The 19,458-nt window shown below is 45.7% G+C and overlaps 1 protein-coding gene across 2 annotated transcripts; it reads right to left on the bottom strand.

Moving 5' to 3' along the window:
- Window positions 1–851: 851 nt before the first annotated feature.
- LOC311130036 (G1/S-specific cyclin-D2-like) lies at window positions 852–18,800 on the bottom strand. Of its 2 annotated transcripts, none has more exons than XM_084162653.1 (5): window positions 18,267–18,544; window positions 17,045–17,260; window positions 13,585–13,744; window positions 11,480–11,628; window positions 852–1,138 (listed from the first exon to the last, which is right to left on the bottom strand). In XM_084162653.1, the coding sequence occupies exons 1-5, from the start codon at window positions 18,456–18,458 to the stop codon at window positions 950–952; spliced, it is 906 nt and encodes a 301-aa protein (XP_084018779.1). In that variant the 5' UTR covers window positions 18,459–18,544; the 3' UTR covers window positions 852–949. The 2 variants fall into 2 exon arrangements, with proteins under 2 accessions (XP_084018779.1, XP_084018780.1); XM_084162654.1 differs by lacking the exon at window positions 852–1,138 and adding an exon at window positions 6,678–7,371 and having other exon boundaries at window positions 18,267–18,800.
- Between the last annotated feature and the right edge of the window lie 658 nt (window positions 18,801–19,458).

Genomic DNA, 19,458 nt, shown 5'->3' with positions numbered 1-19,458 from the left:
CTCACTCTCTCTCTGTGTGTTCTGTGTGAGTGGGCCCAGCCCTCTCCTGGCCAGCATATAAGAGCATAAATAGGAAGCAGTGCTACAGATGCACAGTTTAGCAGGCAGGAGATGCAACTCTCCTCCTCCTGTACATTAGCTTCTCCTAAATAAAGGTGTATGAACACTGTGCAGAACCAAACCAGCACTTACTGTAATGTAATGCACACAGTACTACAGGGGCTTCCTGTATTTGAAACTGAGGGAAACGCCCACTCACTGTGAAATGGATAAATGCTTAATAATGATTAACAATTATTATAATAATAATCATAAAACTAAATTATATTGAAATAATGATAACAATATTTATAATAACAATAATTATAATACAATAATATGAATAATAACTAAATGTTTTTGCTAGCTTTTTTCGAGTGAAAAATTATATTTTGCATTTTTATCAAGTAAAAAACTAATATTTCTATATTTTTATAATTCAAGTATGCAAATCTATTCAGGTTTCCTTTCTGCAAACCTAAGGCACTATCAAGTTTTCAAATAGATTTTGTGTCTAAAATAGCTTGTTTAATTTAATATGGCACATATGTTAATATGTGACCAGCTAAATATAGATGGGAGCCACCCAATTTTCTTTAATCTATTCTCTATCTTGTTTATAAAAGTTCTCATCAGTTGATAATTCCAGCATGATGCTGTTGGCAGCTCATAGACTGTCATCCCAAACTTTGTGAGACCTCACAGGTTGACTTAACACACAAGGGTGGGAACTCATAGATTGGTGTGGCATTTAGTGGTGGGAGTTCATTGGTTGACTTGGCGTATGTGCTGGCAGCTCATTGCTTGACGTTGCGAATGTTGTTGGATCCCATAGATTGACAGAGTGACGTGATTGCTGGGAGCTCGCTGGTGGACGTCACTCTTGTAGATGGTGGTGGTGGTGGGAAGCTCATAGGTTGACGTCGCGTACGTCTGTTGGGGTGCTGGATACGTCTGTTGGGGTTCTGGACTGGTCTTGCTGCTCTATGGTCTTGCTGCCCGGCCTGCCTTGGGCCTCCTGCCTCTGCTGCTGTTGCTCCTGCTGCAGGCTACTGGCCAACACCCGCTCTATCTGCTCCTGACACCCCTTCAGACAGTCCTGCAACACACACAGAGAAGAGACATCAATACACTAACACCTCTACTTTAGGGGCTGTACATACACACACACACACTCTTGATTGACCCCAGACACCTGTGGACAAACAGTTAACGCTGTCACACAGTTACACGTTTGACATCTGACTGTTATTGGAATAGCTTTGGTCACATGCATGGCAGGCCAGGCCGGGAGGGAATTATGGGTCTTGTGATAGGTGGTCGTGCCTGTTTCATGACCAGTCAGTCACTAGAACAATGGGTACCAGCGCACACAGACACCAGGCGACTCAATGGGCCCTTGAATCCTCTCAAACACACCTGAAGTGTGGGGAGAACATTCCTAATAGTCCTAAAGTCGATAACGGGCTGGACTCCCAAATGGTACCATATTCCCTTTATAGTGCAACATTTTTGACCAAGGGCCATAGGGTTGTTGAGAGGAACACAGCAGCCCTGAGACCAAAGAAACCTTTCTCATCACCCAGGAGACAGCGGGTGAATCTCCAAAGTCATTTCCCTGATTCCGTGCGTCCTCTCATGGGAGGTCTGACTCTACTGAGCCGAAAGCGCAGACCCTAAAGAGTGCATACAGCTCGCAAAGAGGCCAACATTCCTTTGAAATGTACGGATAATTAAAACCTAATGGGCAGCAGTCTGAGCGCCAGCGTTGCCATGGCCACATAATAACCACAGGTCTATCGAGAGATGCTGGGTTGTTCCTAGTCTTAAGACTGACTGTGGCCCCTGAGTCCCTGTGTGCTGCTGAACTGGCCTTTAGTCTGTGACGTAAAATTATAGATTTTCGCATCTACAGCACATATACATATACAGTGCCTTCGTAAAGTATTAAGACCCCTTGACTTTTTCCACATTTTGTTACGTTACAGCCTTATTCTAAAATTGATGAAATTAATTGTTTTCCTCATCAATCTACACACAATACCCCATAATGACAAAGCAAAAACAGGTTTTTAGAAATTTTTGCAAATGTATTAAAAATAAAAAACAGAAGCATTCAGACCCTTTGCTATGAGACTCGAAATTGAGCTCAGGTGCATCCTGTTTCCATTGATCATCCTTCAGGTGTTTCTACAACTTGATTGGAGTCCACCTGTGGTAAATTCAATTGATTGGAAATTATTTGGAAAGGCACACACCTGTCTATATAAGGTCCCACAGTTGACAGTGCATGTCAGAGCAAAAACCAAGCCATGAGGTCGAAGGAATTGTCCGTAGAACTCCGAGACAGGATTGTGTTGAGGGACAGATCTGGGGAAGGTTACCCAAAGAATTCTGCAGCATTGAAGGTCCCCAAGAACACAGTGGCCTCCATCATTCTTAAATGGAAGAAGTTTGGAACCACCAAGACACTTCCTAGAGCTGGCCGCCCGGCCAAACTGAGCAATCGGGGGAGAAGGGTCTTGGTCAGGGAGGTGACCAAGAACCCAACGGTCACTATGATAGAGCTCTAGAGCTCCTCTGTGGAGATGGGAGAACCTTCCAGAAGGATAACCATCTCTATAGCACTCCACCAATCAGGACTTTATGGTAGAGTGGCCAGACGGAAGCCACTCCTCAGTAAAAGGCACATGACAGCTCGCTTGGAGTTAGCCAAAAGGCACCTAAAGACTCTCAGACCATGAGAAACAAGATTTTCTGGTCTGATGAAACCAAGCGTCAACTCTTTGGCCTGAATGCCAAGCGTCACGTCTGGAGGAAACCTGGCACAATCCCTACGGTGAAGCATTGTGGTGGCAGCATCATGCTGTGGGGATGTTTTTCAGTGGCAGCGACTGGGAGACTAGTCAGGATCGAGACAAAGATGAATGGAGCAAAGTACAAAGAGATCCTTGATGAAAACCTGCTCCAAAGCGCTCAGGACCTCAGACTGGGGCGAAGGTTCACCTTCCAACAGAACAACGACCCTAAGCACACAGCCAAGACAACAGTCTCTGAATGTCCTTGAGTGGCCCAGCCAGAGCCCGGACTTGAACCCGATCGAACATCTCTGGAGAGACCTGAAAATAGCTGTGCGGCAACGCTCCCCATCCAACCTGACAGAGCTTGAGAGGATCTGCAGAGAAGAATGGGAGAAACTCCCCAAATACAGGTGTGCCAAGCTTGAAGTGTCATACCCTAGAAGACTCAAGGCTGTAATCGCTGACAAAGGTGCTTCAACAAAGTACTGAGTAAAGGGTCTGAATTTTTTTTTATTTTTTTTTTATTTCACCTTTATTTAACCAGGTAAGCCAGTTAAGAACAAGTTCTCATTTACAACTGCGACCTGGCCAAGATAAAGCAAAGCAGTGCGATAAAAACAACAAACACAGAGTTACATATGGAATAAACAAAACGTACAGTCAATAACACAATAGAAAATCTATATACAGTGTGTGCAAATGTAGTAAGTTATGGAGGTAAGGCAATAAATAGGCCATAGTGCAAAATAATTACAATTTAGTATTAACACTGGTGTGATAGATGTGCAGAAGATGATGTGCAAATAGAGATACTGGGGTGCAAATGAGCAAAATAAATAACAATGTAAATAACAATATGGGGATGAGGTAGTTGGGTGGGCTAATTACAGATGGGCTGTGTATAGGTGCAGTGATCGGTAAGCTGCTCTGACAACTGATGCTTAAAGATAGTGAGGGAGATAAGTGTCTCCAGCTTCAGAGATTTTTGCAGTTCGTTACAGTCATTTGCAGCAGAGAACTGGAAGGAATGGCGGCCAAAGGAGGTGTTGGCTTTGGGGATGACCAGTGAGATATACCTGCTGGAACGCATACTACGGGTGGGTGTTGCTATGAATACTTACACTACCAGTCAAAAGTTTGGACACACCTACTCACTACAGGGTTTTTCTTTATTTTTACAATTTTCTACAATGTAGAATAATAGTGAAGACATCAAAACTATGAAATAACACATATGGAATCATGTAGTAACCAAAAAAGTGTTAAACAAATCAAAATATATTTTATATTTGAGATTCTTCAAATAGCCACCCTTTGCCTTGATGACAGCTTTGCACACTCTTGGCATGGGGTATTGTGTGTAGATTGATGAGGGGGAAAAAATGTAATAAATTTTAGAATAAGGCTGTAACCTAACAAAATGTGGAAGAAGTCAAGGGGTCTGAATACTTTCCGAAGGCACTGTATATATATACAGCTGTGGAAAAAATTAAGAGACCACTGCAACTTTTTCTTAAATCAGCATCTCTACATGTATGACAGCCATTCCATTCCAGTGTCTGTTGAATTCCAACACAGGCACACCTCATTCTACTGAATTAGGTACTGATTAGGTGATCACCTGAACATAATCTTATTTAACGAGGAAAAGTATAAAAACCACTGCTGTGGTCATCACTATCCTCTTGCAATAGGACCCGCTGGATGGCTAATAGTACCTCAAAAGTAATATTAATCAAAAAATTACTATTGACCATGCCAAAAGAGTTGAAAAGGAAAGTTTTGAGTGAGGAAAGGAAGGGTTCAATTCTGGTTTTACTGGCAGAGGGATACAGTGAGCGTCAGGTTGCTTCCATCCTTAAAATTTCAAAGACGGCGGTTCATAAGAACAAGGTCAAGCAGCAGACATTGGGGACAACAAAGCTACAGACCGGCAGAGGGCGAAAACGACTCTCTACTGACCGGGATGATCGCCAACTCATTCGAATGTCACTCAACAACCGTAGGATGACATCAAGTGACCTACAAAAAGAATGGCAAACGGCAGCTGGGGTGAAGTGCACGGCAAGGACGGTTCAAAACAGGCTCCTAGGGGCAGGGCTGAAGTCGTGCAAAGCTAGAAAAAAGCCCTTAATCAATGAGAAGCAAAGAAGAGCCAGGCTGAGGTTTGCAAAAGACCATAAGGATTGGACCGTAGAGGACTGGAGTAAGGTCATCTTCTCTGATGAGTCCAATTTTCAGCTTTGCCCAACACCTGGTCGTCTAATGGTTAGACGGAGACCTGTAGAGGCCTACAAGCCACAGTGTCTCGCACCCACTGTGAAATTTGGTGGAGGATCGGTGATGATCTGGGGGTGCTTCAGCAAGGCTGGAATCGGGCAGATTTGTCTTTGTGAAGGACGCATGAATCAAGCCACGTACAAGGTTGTCCTGGAAGAAAACGTGCTTCCTTTTGCTCTGACATTGTTCCCCAACTCTGAGGATTGGTTTTTCCAGCAGGACAATGCGCCATGCCACACAGCCAGGTCAATCAAGGTGTGGATGGAGGACCACCAGATCAAGACCCTGTCATGGCCAGCCCAATCTCCAGACCTGAACCCCATTGAAAACTTCTGGAATGTGATTATGAGGAAGATGGATGGTCACAAGCCATCAAACAAAGCCGATCTGCTTGAATTTTTGTGCCAGGAGTGGCATAAAGTCACCCAACATCAATGTGAAAGACTGGTGGAGAGCATGCCAAGATGCATGAAAGCTATCAGGGTTATTCCACCAAATATTGATTTCTGAACTCTTCCTAAGTTAAAACATTGGTATTGTGTTGTTTAAAAATGAACATGAACTTATTTTCTTTATTTCATTATTCGAGGTCTGACAACACTGCATCTTTTTTGTTATTTTGACCAGTTGTCATTTTCTGCAAATAAATGCTCTAAATGACAATATATTTATTTGGAATTTGGGAGAAATGTTGTCAGTAGTTTATAGAATAAAACAAAAATGTTATTTTTACCCAAACACATACCTATAAATAGTAAAACCAGAGAAACTGATAATTTTGCAGTGGCCTCTTACTTTTTTCCAGAGCTGTATATATATATATATATATATATATATATATATATAGCAGTGGAGGCTGGTGGGAGGAGCTATAAGAGGACGGGCTCAATGTAATGGCTGGAATGGAATTAATGGGACAGAGTCAAACATGTGGTGTCCATATGTTTGATCTGTTTGATACCATTCCATTAATTTCATTCCAGCCATTACAATGAGCCCGTCCTCCTATAGCTCCTCCCACCAGCCTCCACTAATATATATAACGATAGCTAACTCCATCCCATACATATGTGGGCAACTGCGGCATTCAAACGAGGCTGCAATGAAAACTAATGGGACTGTAGCGACTGTGTTGGCATCAAACGACGTAACGTACGCCACGCATTATTCAACTCATTCTGTGCCGTACAGCCACTTTCCACCAGGTGTAGCGCTTCTCTCGCAGATTAAAAACAAGAAATGATCAATGGTGAGTGTAAAGTTAATTACTTGTGAGTTCATCAATAGTTAATTCAATCAATTCTATTTTTTGCGCATAATCACTGCGAGCCATCATCAAAAACCGTGACACCCACAGTTTAATTGTGAAGATAAATTTAGCACCGCCCTAAAAACCCTTCGACACAAACCTTCAAATAGGTATGTAATGAGACATTATATAAACTCTTTATAGTGTTTTATTTACATGTTAGAGGTGATAAGTTGGACAAATCGGGTGTCAGAGTGCTGCGTGTGGATGTGGTGCAGGGAATCAAGCGCAGGAACAAGGGTGTTCTTCAACAGACTTTGTTTACTCCAAAACAGGAATGAGTCGCCAACCCAACCGGGCGGCACGAACAATTACGCACAACACACAGTGCGCAAAAACAAGAAAAAGCGCACACAGTGCGAACTCTCGAAATTACAAACTAACGAGAGAGGAAACTCCTTGAAGGCAACAGCTGACAAAAATAATCACACATAACACCTGACCCAACACACGATAACTAAATAGGAAACAAAATCAAACACTAACAAGGGACAGGTGTACAACTAGACAAAACCAAACAAACATGAAACATCGAACGGTGGCAGCTAGTACTCCGGGGACGACGACCGCCGAAGCCTGCCCGAACAAGGAGAAGGAGCAGCCTCGGCCGAAACCGTGACAGTACCCCCCCCTTGACGCGCGGCTCCAGCCGTGCGCCGATCCCGGCCTCGGGGACGACCAGGACGACGCGGAGCAGGGCGCGTAGGATGACCCCGATGGAACTCGGTCAGCAGGGACAGGTCTAATATGTCCCTCCTCGGCACCCAGCACCGCTCCTCCGGGCCGTACCCCTCCCACTCCACGAGATATTGGAGACCCCCCATCCGGCGTCTCGAATCAAGGATGGACCTCACAGTGTACGCCGGAGCCCCCTCGATGTCCAACGGGGGCGGAGGAATCTCCTCTATCTCATAATCCTGGAGTGGACCAGCTACCACCGGCCTGAGGAGAGACACATGAAACGAGGGGTTAATATTCCTGTAATCAATAGGCAGTTCTAACCTGTAACACACCTCGTTCAACCTCCTCAGGACTTTAAATGGCCCCACAAACCGCCGACCCAGCTTCCGGCAGGGCAGGCGGAGGGGCAGGTTTCTGGGATGTAAGTGATTTTAAACACAAACCGGGCTAGAAACATAGTCCAGCGGGCCTGGCGAGGATTCAGTCTCCTAGCTGCCCGGATGTATTCCAGGTTACGGTGGTCAGTTAGAATGAGGAAAGGGTGTTGAGCCCCCTCAAGCCAATGCCTCCACACCTTTAGGGCCTGTACCACGGCTAACAGCTCCCTGTCCCCTACGTCATAATTCCGCTCCGCCGGACTGAGCTTCTTAGAATAAAAAGCACAGGGGCGGAGTTTAGGTGGTGTGCCAGACCGTTGGGAGAGAACAGCCCCAATACCAGCCTCGGACGCGTCTACCTCTACCTGGAAAGGCAAAGCGGGATCCGGATGCGCCAACACCGGCGCCGAGGTAAACAGGTCCTTCAGTCTCCCAAAAGCCCTGTCCGCCTCAGCTGACCACTGCAAGCGCACCGGACCCCCCTTCAACAGAGACGTAATGGGAGCTGCCACCTGTCCAAAACCCCGGATAAACCTCCGGTAATAATTCGCAAAACCCAAGAACTGTTGCACCTCTTTCACAGTGGTTGGGGTTTGCCAATTACGCACAGCTGACACCCGGTCAACCTCCATCTTCACCCCTGACGCAGACAATTGATAACCCAAAAAGGAGACCGACTTCTGAAAGAACAGACATTTCTCTGCCTTGACATATAGGTCATGCTCCAACAGCCTCCTCAACACTCGGCGCACCAGGGCTACATGCTCAGCTCGGGTAGAACTGTACACCAGAATATCGTCTATGTACACGACTACTCCCTGCCCCTGCATGTCCCGGAAAATCTCATCTACAAAGGATTGGAAGACTGAGGGAGCATTCATTAACCCATATGGCATGACGAGATACTCGTAATGACCGGAGGTCGTGCTAAATGCTGTCTTCCATTCATCGCCCTCTCTAATGCGCACCAAGTTATATGCGCTCCTAAGATCCAATTTTGTGAAGAACTGAGCACCGTGTAATGACTCCGTCATAGTCGCAATCAGAGGAAGTGGATAGCTGTACTTCACTGTAATCTGATTGAGACCGCGGTAATCAATACACGGGCGCAGACCTCCATCTTTTTTCTTCACAAAAAAGAAGCTTGAGGACGCGGGTGAAGTGGAGGCCCGTATGTATCCCTGTCTCAGAGACTCGGCGATGTAAGTTTCCATTGCCTTCCTCTCCTCTTGGGACAAGGGATACACATGGCTCCGCGGGAGAGCTGCTCCTGACTGGAGATCTATCGCACAATCCCCCTGTCTATGAGGCGGCAGCTGCGCTGCCCTAGTCTTACTGAACACCAGTTTCAAATCCTCATACTCAGGGGGAATCTGCAGTGCTGGCATTAGATTCGGACTCTCCACCGAGGTCGCCCCAATGGAAACACCCAGACACAGCCCCACACACTGAGCAGACCACCCTGTAAGAGCTTTCTCTCGCCACGAAATAGTAGGGTCATGGGTAATCAACCAGGGAAGCCCCAGCACCACCGGATACGCAGGAGAGTCAATCAGATAGAGCTGAATCGTCTCCTCATGACCCCCCTGCGTCACCATCTTAAGAGGCGCTGTGACCTCCCTAATCAACCCAGATCCTAACGGACGGCTATCTAGGGCATGTACAGGGAAAGGCTTATCAACGGGAAGGAGGGGAATCCCTAACTTTACACAGAACTGGCGATCTACAAAATTCCCAGCTGCGCCTGAATCTACCAGCGCCTTATGCTGGGAACGAGGTGCAACCTGTGGAAAACAAACAGGCAAGGTTAGGTGAACGACAGAAAGCTCTGGGTAAGTAGGGCGCCTACTCACCTGGGAGGACTCCCCAATGCCTGGCCTGACCTCACCTCCACCAGGGGACCTTCCCCAACACCTAGCCGCGGTGTGCCCTCCACGGCCACAGTTGGTGCAGGGAACGGCCCCCCTCGGGTTCCTACTCCTCCGTTCCCTAGCGCCAGCACCTCCGAGCTCCATAGGGCTCGGCTCGGAGGCGCTGGAAGGTGGAATGGGCAACCCCCCCCCGGGACGTCCACGGGTAGCGAGCAGGGTGTCCAGCCGAATGGCCATGTCGACCAGTTGGTCAAACGACAACGTGGTATCCCTGCACGCCAACTCTCTCTGGACGTCCTCCCGGAGGCTGCAGCGGAAGTGGTCTATGAGGGCCCGCTCATTCCACCCTGCATCTGCCGCTAGAGTCCGGAACTCCAATGCAAAAGCCTGTGCGCTCCTCATCCCCTGTCGGAGGTAGAACAGACGCTCCCCCGCCGCCTTCCCCTCCGGTGGATGGTCAAACACGGCACGGAAGCGGCGGGAGAACTCCGCATAGGTAACCGTAGCGGCGTCTATTCTCCTCCATTCGGCGTTGGCCCACTCCAACGCCTTGCCGGTGAGACAGGAGATGAGGGCGGAGACGCTCTCGTGTCCCGAGGGAGCCGGGTGTACGGTGGCGAGGTAGAGCTCCACTTGCAGCAAGAACCCTTGACACCCGGCAGCGGAGCCGTCGTACGCCCTCGGGAGGGAGAGCCGAATCCCGCTGGGTTCCGGAAGGGGGACAGGAGGACTGACCGATGGGGATGGTCCGGTAGGTGGGGGCGTGGGTACCCCGCTGGTCTCCCATCGGTGGAGAGTGTTCATCACCTGATCCAGGGCGTGACCGATCTGGTTGATCCTGTCCTCCTGCCCACGAAGACGGTCCTCCATAATGTCCGTTGGCGCAGCTGCTCCTGCTGATTCCATAGTGTGATGTGTGATTCTGTCAGAGTGCTGCGTGTGGATGTGGTGCAGGGAATCAAGCGCAGGAACAAGGGTGTTCTTCAACAGACTTTGTTTACTCCAAAACAGGAATGAGTCGCCAACCCAACCGGGCGGCACGAACAATTACGCACAACACACAGTGCGCAAAAACAAGAAAAAGCGCACACAGTGCGAACTCTCGAAATTACAAACTAACGAGAGAGGAAACTCCTTGAAGGCAACAGCTGATAAAAATAATCACACATAACACCTGACCCAACACACGATAACTAAATAGGAAACAAAATCAAACACTAACAAGGGACAGGTGTACAACTAGACAAAACCAAACAAACATGAAACATCGAACGGTGGCAGCTAGTACTCCGGGGACGACGACCGCCGAAGCCTGCCCGAACAAGGAGAAGGAGCAGCCTCGGCCGAAACCGTGACATCGGGTGAAAAAAGCCAGAGAAAATGTGCTTTACAATGGTATTCATATTACAGTTGACCTGGAAGTATTATGTTTTTGGGGTGCTAAAATAAGGTCAAATGTACAGAACAGCGCGATGTACAAAAGTGCGTTAGCTACCGTTAGTGTGAGCGGGCTCTCAATGCATGTCATCTTAAAGAGTTAGGAAATCTGTGCTCGTTTCTCTGCTGCCATTTCCCCTGGAAAGATGGAGGCTCTGTTAGGCATTAGCAACATGCTCTTTCAGGAGAGAGGAGAGCTAAAGTGGGAGCCATACAAAGGAACTGCCTGCCTGTGTCCTACCACAAGAATGTGGCCCTGGGTTCTAAGAAGACATTCCCTCGCCTCTGCTCTTTATAGCTGCAGTCTGGGTCCCGAGCCAAGACCCACAGGCTCTGACTCCATGAAAAGTAAATAGCTTCAATGTGCGACTACTGCAGGCATACTGTAGCATCGCTCTTGTTTATCAGGACGGTCTCCGTGCTCCAAGCCCAGAAACGTTGGTGAATAGCTAAGTCTAACAGGCAGACGAAGAGGGTGTCGGTGCCCAATGTTGGAACACATTAAGTATTTTGCGCTATACGCTCACCAACACTGATATTACCAACTCTTCAAAAGTTCCCTGCCATGCTCCTAAAATGTCTGCCGTGTAGCACTTACCTAGCCTGATCTCAGATCTGTTTGTGCTTTCTGAATTGGCCAAACATCACAAACAGACCTGGGATCAGGCTATAGACACTACTTACCACCTCTGTGTTGGTGATCTTAGCCAGCAGGTCAGTCAAACGGTCTCGACTCAGGGCCTGGTCTGATTTGTCCAGCTGCAGGCCGCAGACTGCCGCCCCCACGCTGCCCGAAGCGATCATGGAGGGGGGGTTCATGGCGAAGCTGAAATCTGAGGACAAGAGACAACGTGATCCATCAGTCACCTGTCGGACATCAGTGAGTTCACAACAGTCAAGTCAAGGGGTGACAAACCAGAATCGTAGTTACACATTCAAGTCAAGGAGTAGTCCAAAGGAAGTGAGGAAGCATTTAAAGAGGGACAAGTCTATAATATAAGTTACGAACTGAGTTGAACTCTACTTTCCCATAGATTAACACATTCACACAAGATGCACTATCAAGTCAAGGAGTAGTCCAAATGAAGTAAGGGAGCTGAGCATTTAAAGACGTTCAAACATCTTTATAATCTCTTAATATGAGTTCTTAAAGAGCTTAACCCAACTTTCCCACAGTCTAACACATGTCCAAAATGGCCGTGGTGGAGTCTGTGTGTTTTCCCTCACTCTGCCTCAGCTGTGATTAGGAAAACAGAGCAGGAATCCTCCTACTCAGTGAGCAATAAGTTCCAGGAACTACTCCCTCTTGTCCACCATCAACCAGGCCCAGAGCCCTGAGCGACAACAGCCCTGCCGGATGGCTGGCTGGCGGGGGAGAGAGGAAGCAGGCCTGGAGGAAAGGAAACGGCCCTAACGTGGACTGGGGTTAGCTCCAGCTCTAGCCCCAGCACAGCACAATCCAGCCAAGCACAGACCCTGGTCTCTGTGCTGTGGCCTTCTCTCTCTTTATAGAAAGAGGATGTGACTGATAGCTTTGGATCAACCCCAGGGAGTAGTCCAACCACTCTCGTCTCCTCCTCAAGAGTCCAGCTGTGCAAAGGCCAGAGAGCTCCCCTGTCATGAGAACAACATTCAGAGCAGCACATAAAACCCCAAACATTTACATTACTGCTAAACCACAGCGGATTCTTTTTTTATTGTGGCTGTTTTGCGCTTATGATATAAACGGGCCGCTTATGAATAGTGGGGAGACCGCTGAAACACGCCCAAATAAAAAATGCAACACTAAAATGGCACTAAACAGCCACAGGGCATGAACCTCATTGAAGGAGCCTATGGCTTGAATACCATATTGTAGTAAACAAGGACTTATGGGCCAGATCGGATCAAAGAGACACATGGCAGTAAATCTGAATACACCAAAGTGGACTTTTTCCCTACGTTTTAATTCCTCCCTCTAAAATTGTCTGACAAGGAAAAAAACGTATGTGAAAGATTGAATATATAGAAGAGAGAAATAGACCAGCAGCTGCCTACAGGTAAGCTAGTTGGGACTGTCTTATTACTGCAGTCCATTCAATCAGAACAAGGACATAGGCGGTAGGACATACAGTAGGATATAGGAAAGGAAACAAACCCATTGGGATTCACCCTTAGAGTTTAGGAAGGGCCTGAAGCAGCATCTGAGTCCATCCTGCTCCACAGCAGAGATGTACAGAGGCTGGGGGAGGAAGGAAGGAAGACTGCCGGCTGCCAGTTCTGACTTATCAAACCTGGAAGGGCCTCTGTCAACAAACAATACTCAGAAAGAGAGAGCGAGAGAGCAACCCAGCTGCTGCACCCGAGTCATCCTAGTCCACAGAGGAGGAGGTGGAAGGGGAGCCAAACAGCAGGCGAGGAGACTCATCCACCCACTGTCATCACAGGGGGAGGCTAACCTAAACACTACACGCACTGAGAGGATTCTCCCAGCCTCCTTTAACTATACTATTAATGCCTTATATGCTCAAAGTGCTCTGATACAGCTTGCATCTGCTTTTAGCAGCCGTTCTAATGTAAAGATGACCCCATTAGGCTACGAGCAGTGTTCCAGTGATGGAAACAGAAACGTGGAGAGCAGTCATTGGATGGATGTGTGTTTGTGGTCCCTGCCTTTAGACTGCAGAGTAGAGGGTCAGATGAGTGCAATCAACGATGAGTCACAATGTCAGACAGATTGTGAACGAGAAAGAGGAGAGACTATCCTATCAGGAAGCAGAAGGTCTCCTGAGGTCATTTCCTGTTATTACCTGTGGCACACAGGGCGATGAATGTCTGTGTGTGCTTGCGGACCACAGATAGCTTCTCTTTGGGCAGGGGCAGTCTGCCTATGATGTGATCCACAAAGTCGTTTGGGATGACTGCCGCCATGTTCCACTTCAACTTCCCTAGGACCACCAACTCCCACTCCTAGAGGACAGAGACGGAAGGAAAAAAACAAAGCATGAGAAGAATTGCAATGTCTTGTGGATCATTATTATGCATTCACCACTTTACTCAGCCTTACTGTCAAAAAATGCATGAGCTGGGTTTATAAGCTGCTGAACGATTAACCAAAATGTCGGTTTTTAAACTACTAATTGACTGACGTCGTTTTTTTTTTCCTTCTGTGAACTTTCCTTCTTCTGTGAGCTCAATGCGCACATCTTACAGTTTCTCTAGGGATAAATCAGATCGAGCCTGAACTGTGCGATGTAGTAGGGAGTTGTCCTTTCCAACAGGCCAATATACTACATAGTTTAGCGCATTAAACGTGGTAATTAACTACAATGACCATAATCCATTGCGCATCTACTTGTCTGGTCTGAGTTTAATTTATGCCTGCTACAGAAGAGAGATAAATGCGTGATATAGAGAGCAGCTGTTGCTTCGCGAGGTCTCTACCTGAAAATACATGATCTAATTCATTGATAGTTGGTATTCAGCAGTCATAAAAGTATGCCTTATTTACTTTGAAGAACTACTAAAATAGTGATTTAGTCAGACAGCATAGGCAGCAGCTCTATAGAGATGAGATGATGACTTGGAATGAAATAATAGTAATCAAATAAAACAAATGTAATATACACAACTGAAATACTTTATTAAAGTCAAATAATGTGAAATTATGGTTAATAAGTGATAAGCAGTAATCGGCAGTCACTACCATCATGGGACTTTTATCAATTGTTTTATTCTGTTGTAGGGTATTGAGGGGATGTTTGAGGATTGTTGATCCGTTTACTCATCTGTTTGCCATGAAATACCATGCATACCAACAAGTCTGTCTCAATTCAGAGGAGATATCATTCAACACCAGAGCAACATTTTCCTCGACTCTCTCTTTGCTCTCTCTCTCTCGCTCCCGCTCTCTGTCTGAATATTTGTCTGCATGGTTCTCTCATTGTTATTCAACTACCCGCCCTCCAGGACAACTACAGCACCCGATGTCACAGGAAGGCCAAAAAGATCATCAAGGACATCAACCACCCGAGCCACTGCCTGTTCACCCCGCTATCATCCAGAAGGCGAGGTCAGTACAGGTGCACAAAGATTGGACCGAGAGAATGAAAAAGCTTCTATCTCAAGGCCATCAGACTGTTAAATAGCCATCACTAGCACATTAGAGGCTGCTGCTGCTTATTGAAATCACTGGCCACTTTAAGAAATGGAACACTAGTCACTTGAATAATGTTTACATATCTTGCATTACTCATCTCATATGTTTATTTATTTATTTTATCTTTATTTAACTAGGCAAGTCAGTTAAGAACAAATTCTTATTTACAATGACGGCCTACACCGGCCAAACCCGGACGACGCTGGGCCAATTGTGCGCCGCCCTATGAGACTCCCAATCATGGCCGGTTGTGATACAGCCTGGAATCGAACCAGGGGGTCTGTAGTGATGCCTCAAGCACTGAGATGCAGTGCCTTAGACCGCTGCGCCACTCGGGAGCCCAGTATATGTATATACTGTATTCTATAATATTCTACTGTATCTTAGTCCATGCCGCTCTGTCATTGCTTGTCCATATATGTATATATTCTTAATTCCATTCCTTCCTTAGATTGGTGTGTATTGGGTATATGTCGTGAAATTGTTAGATATTACTTGTTAGATATTACTGCACTGTCGGAGCTAGAAGCACAAGCATTTCGCTACACCCGCAATAACATCTGCTAAACACGTGTATGTGACAAATACAATTTGATTTGATTTGATGTGACGTGTCGAGCCTCGCCACTGGTTCCAGTCCCAGCCAAAAAGACAGCAGCATCGCAGCCACAGTTGCTTCCTTCCTGTCACAAGCCTTAGCTAGAGTCTTTGGTCTGCACCGCCCGCGTTGGTTAGCATGCTGCAGGGAGCTTTTATGTTAAAAGCAGCCTCACCCCAAGGGGAAAAGGAATGGAACAAAACAGCCAATGTGACAAATTCAGCTGATCCCCCGACTGGTTTCCTCTTTGAGATGATGTGTCAACCCGAGACAGAGGCTGTGGCAGTGAACGCCCATGTTTACTGAAACCCCTCTGTTAGCGTGGACAGGGACAGCCCCCTCTTTGAGCGGCTCTCTCAGATGATATGGGCAGCCCAGGACAAGCGTCAGCCATACAGCGAGACTTCATTCATCCATATATGTTTCCTACCAGCGCAGCGCCACACATGCAAAAGATTAACCTATGCTAAGCCCGTGGAGAATGTAGACTGAAGATGTGCAGGGAGGAGGTCTGTTCTGTTGTCGCTGCTGCGCTCACTTCCTGGACAGCTGCCCTTGCTAGAAACCCCCTGAATTCCCCTCTCTCTCCCAGCTGATGCACCAGCTGTGGCTCATTGACAAAGAATCTCAATTTCACCATGTCTCTTCTTAGCCTGGTCCCAGGTCTGTTTGTGCCGTCTAGCATGAGTTTGCATTACTGTGACCTTAAGAATTGGCAAGACAGCACAAACACATCTGGGACCAGGCTAGTCTCTAACTATAAGTTTCCATTGACTTTTTCCAAGGAAACCTCTAGCACAAGGGTTGTGTGCTGATGCAACCCCAGCAGCTGGACAGCAGAGGAGAAGAGGACACAGTCCTATAGCTCTCCTATGGTGATTCATATTTGGCCTCTTGAGCAACATGGGTGGGACATGCCATTTACTGTAGAAATATTGATGTAATGGTAGGGAGGAATGTCTTATCTGATACTAGGGATTGACAGGCTTTAAAGAGTTGCTAGGAGGGTGGGCTGGTTAACTGGGGGTCCCCTGTGGGATAACCTGTGAATAACTGGCCCCTGAGCGAGACCAATCATTCAATTAACAACAGAGAGAGTGGTCAAGAAAACACAGTTGGATATTATGAAACTAATGCATATAAACTTCCTCAACCAGTGGATCTTAATAGAACCCTTTGTGGATGTATGCACTACTGTTCCTTTCTACAAATTCTTGATTCACAATGTTGGAAATGTTTAAATCCTTCTACCACAAGACAAATAACTGCCACTAGATGGCAACACAGGCCACTTCAGTTCAGATCTGATCAGGCACTCTCCTCATGCATGCATAGGCCTACTGTATGGCCAAGGAATTAATCAGTCTCCAGAACTGTACACTGACATATCTAACTAAATATGTCTGAAGAAAAAAGTATAATCTTGTACAATTATTGGGCTATACATGAATGTATGACGTTTTAAGTAATTGCATACTTTTCCATGCATTATGAGAAAACAATTGTTTCTTACCAGCAGCTCCCTTGGTGTGATGGAGTTGTCTGTGTACATGCACAGCTTTTCTGCAGTTAATGGACGACTCTCCTTTAACTTTGTTGCAAGGAACATGCATACAGCTCCTAGAAGTTGCAAATAAGACTTTCTAGTGGGCACCACCGCTAAAAATCTGTCCAAATAATTAATAGCCAAGGGGAAAACGTCTTCCTCAGTCTTCTCCTCTTCACAAACCTGGTGGGAGAGAATATTATTATAATATTAGGCCTACTATTTTTTATTATTATATCAATATTTACATTAATGTCTGCAGAAACAAGAAAATATCAAATTGTGCATGATGGGAAAACCAAATGTGATCTATGTTGTCGATATTCAGTCAGTGGATCCGCATTAAAAGCTTAAATATCAAAGTATGTCAAAAAGCTCTCATTCATTATAGCCTGTAGCGGAAGTTATGCCCAAACACCCACGCTGCTCATTTCGCCATGTCCGACATATTTTCAAAAAATAATTACTAATATAAATAAATTAGCTACAGCAGGGAAATTGTATGCGTAATGTTCATAAACCATTCCTAAACCATTCCCGAAAATTGTGAGAATAATTTCTCTTTGATAAAGGTTTATAATTGAAAAAACGAAAGTAGCCTGTGCGTGCTTGCTGTTTTGAGGCAACAAGAACTGGAAATAATATTTTCCAAAAATGGTCATAATTATTCAGAACGTTCAAATTGGATAGATTCAACATGAAAATGAAGCTTAAAATGTCTTCTTTCATTTGACTGATTCCATGACTAATACAATCCAAGATGTTGACATTCCGCGAACTTAAATGCATGGTGATGACTTTAGCTAGCCTGGTGGAACTTCCGAAGCACCACAACGCATTGCATGGGTCATTTCTCAGTGAATTAAATTGTTAAAATTCGGCTACACGACATGCATGTCAGCTCTCAAAACAACCATGCTATGAAACTTCAATAAACCATCTGAATAAATACACAACCTTATTACAGAGTTATTAGAACATGCGCCTATGAGCAACTTGCAACATTCTTACACAAAAACGCACACACATGTTGATTTGGATTAGAGAAATCAAATCGTATTATACAAGGCACACTTATTAGAGTGAGGGAAGTAAATGACTTCAAACAATATACCTGACCAATGCACACATGCCTTCAAGCAGCAATATACCTGATCAATGCACATGTAGGCTAAAAACGCTCACAAACCTCGTGCATCCATCCTGCAACCATTCGCCTCATGTGTGGCTGAATGTCCTTCTGGACACATTTAAAATACGAACATTGCGGTAGAAACCTGTCTTCAATGGTTAGCAGACTTTGCAATACTCTGTCGTCATAGAGAATGTTGGGGTCAATTTGGGCTCTCACGACTTTGTCCTCGAAGCAAAGAAGTTCCATGGTTCGGTTCTTTCCTTTGCAGAAAAAAATTATAACGTCAAAACAGTAGTGGGGACAGTGTAAAACTGCTGGAGAAGTAGGCTATTCGGGAGGAAGCATGGGTGAGACTGCAGGGTTTATTCCAGCGTAGTCCTGCCTCTCGATAGCCTCTGTTTCCTCTCAGCCCTGACCTTTAGGCTACTTTCTTCTTATTGAAGTCTGAATAAACGCAGGGTAGGCTATAGGCTATGACGCAAGCATATCTCATTCTGCACAACAATTGGCTAGGCTATAGTGATAGATTGTACAACAAGCTTTTGCTCTATCTCTTGCTGTGTTGCTAGAAGCAGGAACCGGATGAATGCCACCTCACTCGTTTAACTTGTCCCTCTCCCCACCCCAACTCCGGCCTCACACATGCGCTGATGCAGTGAAATCGAAAATATAGAAATGTCAGACATGAACCTAATCGATCACACTAGCATTGTGAGGTTTCTGTATCTCTTACATCTTTGTTTGTCATCTTTAACCAGGCTACTGCTTCTACTACGGCTAACGAATTTCAAATAACCGTGTTATTATAAGATTATAACTAGGCTATTCTTAATTGGCACTTAATTTATTAATTATCAAGAACTTGGAATCTAGCAAACTAAACCGCAAGCTTTTCTTTAGTTCAACTATCTTAGTTCAACTATCTCAATGTTTACAGAACAATCACCTATACTATTGTTGAAAGAGGAACTACAAATCATTGAGCTGAAAAAGCAACATCTTGCTGGGATGATAACACACATTTCCTCTTTCACAATCATTACCAAAAATAACTGAATGAAATATGGAGTTTCATTGAGAGAAACAAACTGCTGCAGCATCTGCTGAGTTGTTATGAGAACGGAATGCCCAGAAAGAGAGGGCGAATTGTCTCCATGGGAATGTCAAGGTTAGTCAGATTAGTTTTACTTCAAAGGGGACAGGCTGAAAGCATTCAGTTTGCATTCCACTTTCAGGTCAGACAGAT

This window comes from Coregonus lavaretus (genome assembly GCF_964263955.1).
Source record: "Coregonus lavaretus genome assembly, chromosome: 5".
NCBI classification, from domain to species: Eukaryota; Metazoa; Chordata; class Actinopteri; order Salmoniformes; family Salmonidae; genus Coregonus; species Coregonus lavaretus.
The sequence above is the reverse complement of the archived record's forward strand: the minus strand, read 5'-3'. Positions and strand labels throughout refer to the sequence as shown.

Excerpts from the sequence above, each read along its gene's own strand:
- LOC311130036 (XM_084162653.1), bottom strand. The coding sequence starts at position 18,458 with ATGGAACTTCTTTGCTTCGAGGACAAAGTCGTGAGAGCCCAAATTGAC. Across the intron at positions 11,629-13,584 it reads CATCGCCCTGTGTGCCACAG|ATTTCAGCTTCGCCATGAAC; the intron begins GTAATAACAGGA and ends TCTTGTCCTCAG. Across the intron at positions 1,139-11,479 it reads AGATCACCAACACAGAGGTG|GACTGTCTGAAGGGGTGTCA; the intron begins GTAAGTAGTGTC and ends TGTGTGTTGCAG.